The sequence below is a fragment of the Microtus ochrogaster genome, unplaced genomic scaffold (assembly GCF_000317375.1).
Source record: "Microtus ochrogaster isolate Prairie Vole_2 unplaced genomic scaffold, MicOch1.0 UNK118, whole genome shotgun sequence".
In the NCBI taxonomy this organism is placed as follows: Eukaryota; Metazoa; Chordata; class Mammalia; order Rodentia; family Cricetidae; genus Microtus; species Microtus ochrogaster.
In genome coordinates this window covers 62,666-70,652 of record NW_004949216.1, presented here as the reverse complement: position 1 = coordinate 70,652, position 7,987 = coordinate 62,666, and the positions used below count along the sequence as shown (strand labels likewise).

The 7,987-nt window shown below is 38.9% G+C and overlaps 1 protein-coding gene across 4 annotated transcripts in view; it reads right to left on the bottom strand.

Annotated features, from left to right (window-relative positions):
- Nucleotides 1-7,987, bottom strand: part of Ercc6l2 (ERCC excision repair 6 like 2) — an 88,463-nt gene that overhangs the window by 67,360 nt on the left and 13,116 nt on the right. For all 4 annotated transcript variants that reach the window (XR_003376752.1, XM_005371635.3, XM_026778266.1 and 1 more), the window contains 3 exons: nucleotides 5,907-6,100; nucleotides 2,641-2,802; nucleotides 1,674-1,881 (listed from right to left, as the gene is read on the bottom strand). Coding sequence is in view for 3 of the 4 variants with exons in the window: in XM_005371635.3 (XP_005371692.1) it covers nucleotides 1,674-1,881; nucleotides 2,641-2,802; nucleotides 5,907-6,100 (564 nt within the window). In the remaining variant the exon portion in view is untranslated. The remainder of the gene's footprint in view (nucleotides 1-1,673; nucleotides 1,882-2,640; nucleotides 2,803-5,906; nucleotides 6,101-7,987) is intronic.

Genomic DNA, 7,987 nt, shown 5'->3' with positions numbered 1-7,987 from the left:
ATGATGACAATATAAAGGATATTTTATATTAGTATTCAACATTAACAGTTACTAAGTGTTTCGCATGTGTCATGCATTTCAGAGCAACCATGTGAAGCCTGCCTATCATCAATGGCTTCTTAAAAAAAACAATACTGGTCTGAGAACCTCAATAAGATGTTCAACTGAAAAAGAACTTTAACTGGGAGAGCCAGAACCCAAGTTCTAAATCTCTAGGCACAGTTCTTCCTTGATGTATTATGTTTGTATTATTCCTATTAACAGATCTCATACACACACACACACACACACATACACACACACACACACACACACACACACATGTGCGCGCTTACGCAAGTGCATGCACACATGTGGCCCTGCATGCAACATTTTAGAAAGCAGAGGTTCATAAGTACTCTAACGTAATATTTGCTTTAGGTAAATATCACGTCACATATCATCAATTTTCTCAACTACCATGTCAGTACCAGCCTTTATTTTCAAATCTATCTTTACAAGGTATCCTAAGATTAGAATGCATTTGATATCATCACCTCTAGTTAAAACAGCATGCGATAGATTTAACTTGTAATAATTTACAGAATCTTTATTCTACTGATGGAGCTAAGAAATGTAAGGTTAAATAATCAATGAAAAATATAAAATCCTCAACAACTCCAAGTTTCTAAACAATGTTATTTTCTTACAAGTGAATAATTAGGTCAGTAGCATAACTACAAACAGCATTCCACATGAAGCCAACCAAAAAAACAGCACTAAACTACCATCAATGGCTTCTTAAAAAACAACACTGGTCTGAGAACCTCAATAAGATGTTCAACTGAAAAAGAACTTTACCTGGGAGAGCCAGAGCCCAAGTTTTAGTCCTATAACTAGAATTAAGATGCCACAGAACACACTGAACAGTACTACGTGTGAAGGAAAATGCATTACAAAGGGAAGCTCTCCCTACTTACTTAGATCTGAATCAAAAGCCTTGATAGGGCACGAGAATTTGGTCTGGTTTTTTGTTTTTGAGAAAGGGTTTCACTGTGTAGACCTCACTGGCCTGGAACTCAATGTGTACAACAGATAGGCCTGAACTCAGAAATTCACCTGCCTGAGTTTTGGTGCTGGGATTAAAGGAATGCCCCGTTACACCTGACTTAAGATATGCATTAGGCACACACTGTCATGGCTTAGAAACCAAATGTCCGCCATAGGCCCATAAGCCAAAGCCCAGCTCAGTGGCCTTTGATGTGTGGAGCCTTCAGAAGAAACTTGGATGACTGAGACTGTGTAGGGTTAGTGGGTATTGGGCTCCTGTCCCCTTCCTGTCTCTTTTCCTTCTCACCACTGTGAGGCAAGAGCTTGCTCCACCATGTTCTCCACAGGCCACAGGTACAAAGAACCATGGGCTGAAACCTATGAAACCAGAATATATTTTTCCTCTATTTACAGTGACTTATCTCTAGAATATATCATGGCAACAGAAATTTAACTAACACATGTACTAACTGCAGGCCTAATAGCCAACAGGTCAGTAAAACCAGGAAAGAAAGAAAACTGAGCTCAGTTGATGTTTTCTGAAATTCCACATGTAACAAAAGGAATCCTAAAAAAAAAATGTTTTTCAGGAAAAAAAAAAATTGTGATGAGTAATTAATAATACAAACAAATACAGTTCTCACCCGGTCTTCTTTCTTAGGTAGCTGACCTTTGATAAGGGTCTTGGTGCGCCTGAGAAAACAGCCAGACATCTTTTTTGCAAGCCTGTGCATAGCTTTTCGGCCAGTAGCAAGCTCTCTTTTGGTTGCTGTGTGTCTCTGGCCATGTTCCACTGTGTCAGAAAACTGCTTCTTGAAGTGGCTCCTGCTACCTAAAAGTCCCGGCACAGCCCTTTATAAAGGAAGTAAGAAAAATGTAACAAGGTTACTAAATTATTGGTGTGGGAGAATTGTCTGTAATCTGCCAATCATGTTTTAAATAAACGCTGATTGGCCAGGCAGGAAATATAGGCAGGAAAACCAGGCAGGAAGTAGAAATGATGTAATGAGAACAGGAGAATTCTGGGAAGGAGGAAGTTGATTCCTCCCACTGCTGCCTAGACCACCGAAGCAACAGGATGTGATCTGCCCCACATGGCTAACATAGATCAGAAAAATGGGTTAATCAAGATGTAAGAGTTAGCCAGTGAGAGGCTAGAGCTAATGGGCCAATCAGCTTATAATTTATGGAGACCTACGTGTGATTTTATTTGGGGCTTGCCGGCTGTGGGGTACCGGGCAGGACAAAAACCACAACAACAAACAAGCCAGCGCTCATGTTATAAATTATCTAAAAAGAAAAGCATTCAATTCCTTTACTGGTAAGGAATCTTTTCAGTGGCTTACTTACTAATGACAGCAAAAACAAGAGCCAGGAGCACAGCATTTCTTCCTTGTGACTGTCTCTAACTGAAGGTGACGGAACTAGTAACCCAGCATTTCCTTACCCTGGGAACCAACAGGCACATGCTGACCTCTCATACAACTTCCTAGACTGAAACATGTTTGGGGCTGGATATTTTTGTAAACAGTTAAGTGGCCAGTTTTCTGGGGGAGGGGCTGTGACTTAAGGACTAGTAATAAACAGAAACTATCGAGGTATTCCACTCACCAGTCCATAACACACCACAGCTCCTTCATGTTGTTCTGGAGGATGGTACCAGTCAGGCCAATGCGGACCTTGCACTTCACAGCCTTCATGACTTCTGTAATTCGTGCTTTTGGATTCTTGATTCTATGAGCTTCATCTACAATAACAGCTGACCATTCCAAACTACAAGAAAAAAAAAAAGGGAATAATGGGGAATAGAAAATGTCCTTACTTTAGTCTAATAGAATTTAGATAGCATTGTTTTTCTCCCTAACATCTTTATCCTTAGATGATTATACTGGTTCTCATTTGGCTAAGTGAGTCTAGATCACAGAATGTTACAGATAAATGTAGGAAAAAATTTGAGAAAAAAAAAAAAACATGATTTTTATAGACCCCCATAAAATTCAAATGATACTAAAGTAGGTTTAGAGATCATGTCTGATAATGCTGGAATGAAAGCTAAATGACTATTCCTCCTTTAAGTAACAAACCAGAAACAGACACACAAAAGAAACAAACTTTGTGTTAAATTTGAAAAGCACTGATATAGACAGCAGTATTTTTTGAAACTTATAATGAACACTGTTTACTAAAAGGGTTAATGTTGTGACCCTACTAGAGATGCAGCACAAATTCTAATTATTCTAAATAATAAAAACTCAGAATCAGATATAAGGATTGATGCTGGAAGATCAGAGAAGCAGAGCAGTCAGCCACTAGAGAGTTCTTACCTCTACCAATGTTCCAACCAAAGGAGCAATCTTGTCTCTATGAATCCTCAGACTACATCTGAGCTCCTGTCTCTTCCTGCCTTACATTCCTCTCTCTGCCCAGCCATATCACCTCTGTCTCCACTGGCGCTGGGATTAAAGGTATGTGCCACACCACTACCTGGCTTCTGTGACTGCCTAGTAGCTTAGCTCTGCACTCTGATCTTGGGTGCAGTTTTATTTGCTAGATTACAAACAAAATATCACTGCATGGAGATGAATAGCTGCAGTTTCAGTCTATTAAAAAGAACAGGTGCTGTGGGTCAGTGGGAGATACTGAGGAGCCAAAGCTATGTTAAACGCTTAGACCAGCCTAATCAGAATATTGGAGCATCAAGAATAACTTACACCAGGCAGTGGTGGCGCACTCCTTTAATCCCAGTACTCAGAAGGCAGGTGGATCTCTGACTTCAAGGCCAGCGTGGTCTACAGAGTGAGTTCCAAGACAGTCAGAACTATACAGAGAAACCCTGACTCAAAAAAAAAAAAAATCCCAATTATAATTGGGTATAATATGATGTGGGATTCTCCTCTATATGCTATGAATGTTTTATTACCATTGGTTATTAAAGAAGCTGCTTCAGCCAATGATTCAGTAAAGTTAGGCAGGAAATCAGAACAGAAATAGAAAGAGAAAGTAGGCAGACTCAGGGAGCATTAGTAGAGGTAAAGGTCTCTCTAGTGTCTGGCTGCACAGCTTCTCTGCTCTCTGTTTTCACTCCCTAATATCTGGCTCTAGGTTTTTATTATTAAGAACAAGAATTTGTGCTACAAAAATAGATGAATGTTCAAACCTCTTACATAAGATGTCATAGTATCTGTGTATAACCTACATACATCATTCTTTGTTCTTTATATAATCTCTAGATGATATGTAATACCCTCCACAATGTAAATGGTATGTAAAAATATTACACTGACTTGTTTAAGGAAACCATTTGTTTGTTATAGACACATTTTTCTAGCAAATGTTTTAATCTACGGTTGGCTGAGAGTTCCTAGATGTAGAACCTGCGGAGATGGAAGCTAACTACATTTAAAAATCAGTATTGATTATGTTATATAAACTGAACCTCATTAAGTTAATTCCAAGAGAACGTCCCATCTATATCTCAATAGTCCATTTAGCAAAAACAGATCCAATTCATCCTGTCATTTTCCAGATGAGATAGATGATTTGCTCAAATCCACATAGCTAATTAGTGATTGCTTTTATTCTTCTTTGTTATTAATATTTTGAGCACAGGCCCCACTATATTTGATCACACTGGCTTTAAATTCATGATTCTCCCACGTCAGCCTCCAGAGTATGTGAGATGCACCACCTGGAGATTTGCACCAGCTCATCTAGCTGGACTTCACTCTTGAATACATTCCACTATCAGCTTTTGTTCTCCGTTATTTTCTCATGCCCTGGGATTTTAGATGGTTGGAAAGCATCACCTTTAAGGTAGTTTTCTGCCATTCTCTCTTTCAACTGACTATAATTCAAACTGACTGAAACCATATATTTCACCATTTAAAAGATATTAGATAACTCACATGTCCTTCCCTGTTCACACGCTCCTAATACTTGTCTGTTACCTAGTAAGGATGCCTTATGTTGACTTATAGCTCTATTCAAACAGCCCCGTTTTTTTTTTTAATCACATCTTTAAACATGATTACATTCTAAGGGTGGAACTTATACACACGAATCAGAAATTTTGGCACAAGTTAGTTCAGAACAAACCTCTTCATTGGTTTTCCTCCATCAATGTGGCTGAACATACCAATCAGGGATTTTTCTATATATCTTGGAAATATGCCAGGGTATGCTTCTTATCTAAGGTACAGCTCAAATATCCTCAGTGGCTTTCAATACTCTTGGAGGCATCATTTATACAGTGGTGTAGGAGGTCCTTCAGTATTTGTGTTGCTTTCATTGGTTAATCAATAAAGAAACTGCTTGGCCTGATAGGGCAGAACTTAGGCGGAGAAGACAGAGCTGTATTCTGGGAGGAAGAAAGCAGCAGATAGAGACGAGCCGCCATGAAGCTGCAGGTCAGACATGCTGAATCTTTCCTGGTAAGGCACAACCTCGTGGTGATATACAGATTATTAGAAATGGGTTGAATCAAGATGTGAGAGTTAGCCAATAAGAGGCTAGAGTTTATGGGCCAAGCAATAATTTAATTAATACAATTTCTGTGTGGTTATTTCAGGGGTTAAGCTAGCCGGGCGGTGGGATGCAGCCCGCCACTCCTCATACAACAACACAGTGTTGTACAGGGGACTTGGGACAAATCCTACCATTCTTTAAAATGTATGGTTTAGAAAGGAGTCTTATTCTGAGATTAAAAAATAGAATATGAATTGGTAGGACACCTTCCAGATGGAGTCAACTATCACAAACTCTGCTTTAAACCCTGACATGAAACCAAACTAAAAGCGTTTGAGTTTTGAATCATGACATAAAGGATGCATATGACTAATGTTGGCAGCACACTGACAGCATGACTCTTATGGTTTTACCTGTTAAGTTCCTCCAGACACAAGCGCAGTGTTTCATAGGTTGTTAGAGCAATTTCAGATTTTCTTTGCTTTAAACGAATCAGTCCATTATCTTTTTTACTGCCATGTAAAACAGTGACTCGGAAATATCCCCAGGTATCCAATTCATCCTTCCAGTTGTAGAGGACAGAAAGAGGGGCAACTATTAAGAACATCTAAAAACAGAAGGAAAGCATCCATGTTTTAATAAGAACTCCAACATGAAATACACAGTATCAACAGTCCCTCTTTGATTTTGGTGCTATAAGCGATTGATACAACTGACTGGTTTGCTAACTGTGAAAAAAAATCCTCAAAAAATACTCTTTGCTCAATTAGCTTTCTGTCAGAACATCAACAAAGATAACCCACTGAAGAGAATCATCATTTTTCATTTCTATTCTTAAAGACATTGAAGAAGAGAAAAGTAACTCTTTAAGAGAGAGAAGCAATAAAATCAGAATCCCAACAACAAATTAAAGAGCTAACACGCAAAGCAAATGGAAGCATCCTTCTCCAAACAGTCTTCTGGGGCTCCTTTTACCTCTCTTTCCTACTCCATTTTCCCCAGCTTCTCTGTGCTAACGGCATGAGAAACTCACTGGAAAACTGGAACAAGTAGAGGACTTCCATGTAGGTTTCTATCGTAACTGGATCTATATTTATTTCCACACACCTGCCTTACCACCTCTGACCACAGATTAACTGCCTCTGTTCTTCAGAATGATGTTTGATTATACTCAGTGGCTCCCATCTATCTCTCTTGCCAATCTAGAATCAACACATGCCAGCTTTATCTTTATAACAAACCACTTTTATCAATGAGCACATTTCCCAGGGTTAAAAAAACAAAATAAAATCAAACTGAAACAAAACAGAACAGGTTTTCTCCAGTGTACATCTTCCTTTACAGCAATGTTCTCCAGACTGGTCGGTACTTATTACCTCTACCCTCTGTTCTCTACTGAACTCATGTGAACAGAATTTGTTCTCTGTTTGGAAAAAAGCCATAGTCTGGATATGAAGTGTTTCCCCAAAGGTATGTGTGGCAAAAGATTGGTTCCCGGGAAGGTAGTGGAACTTTAAAGAGGCAGAACCCTGTGAAAAGAAACTGAACTACTGGGACATGCCCTTGGAGAACACCTCCTGTGTCTTTTCACTCTGGCTCCCTTCTCCATGGATTCCTATCATAAGGAGCCTTGCCATATGCTGAAGAGCACGACAACAGATCATGAACTAAAATTTCTAAAACTAAGAGCCAAAATAAACCTCTCCTTCTCTAAAGTTACTTATCTCAGGTAATTTGTACCAGTGACGGAAAGCTGATTAATTCAGCTTTCAACCAAAGCAGGCTGCTAAGATTACTAACACATCTGTTTTTCAAAGTGGTGCTTGGAGGTTCCACTTTTCTTTTTGAACCCTGGATACCACTCTTATCAACAGCTTAAAATTTTTTATGATTTCATTTTTCCCTATGACCAATACTTATAGCTTGTTACATATGAGAGTATTATTGGTAAACTTTTCTAAAGGTTTATACTTGCCCCACTACCCAAGAGATGAACCAATTTATAGGTTCTGTGTAATGTTTCATCTAGGTCACTTATGACCTGTAAGAAACGAAATACGTTACTATGTTTGTAAAGAGAAAGCAGAAAGCCAAAGTTTAACTAAAGTGAGCTCCTTGCCCCCACTCCTCCTCAAGCACAGGAGCACCTTCTCTTTCTTGCTTCCCTTCAAATACCTTTGCTATTGTAGCTCACCTGACAATTTAATTTTTCTGCTTTCAAATACAAAGTCAAGGCTCAAAATACTAAGTCCAATTGTGATGTCTCCCTTTGAATTTTGTATATTATAGAATGACAATCCTGGGTACAAACTCCATCTGGGCACCCAGTAGTTTTCCTACCCTCACAATTGCAGTCTGTCTTAAGAACGTACCCTATACTTACTAACTACAAAGGTTGATGAGCTGTACACAGAACGGTGTTTACAGTAGCATCATTTGCAATGCAGCCTCCTGTGACCTATTCTTTTTTTGTGTGTGTAAAATGTTTTTTTTT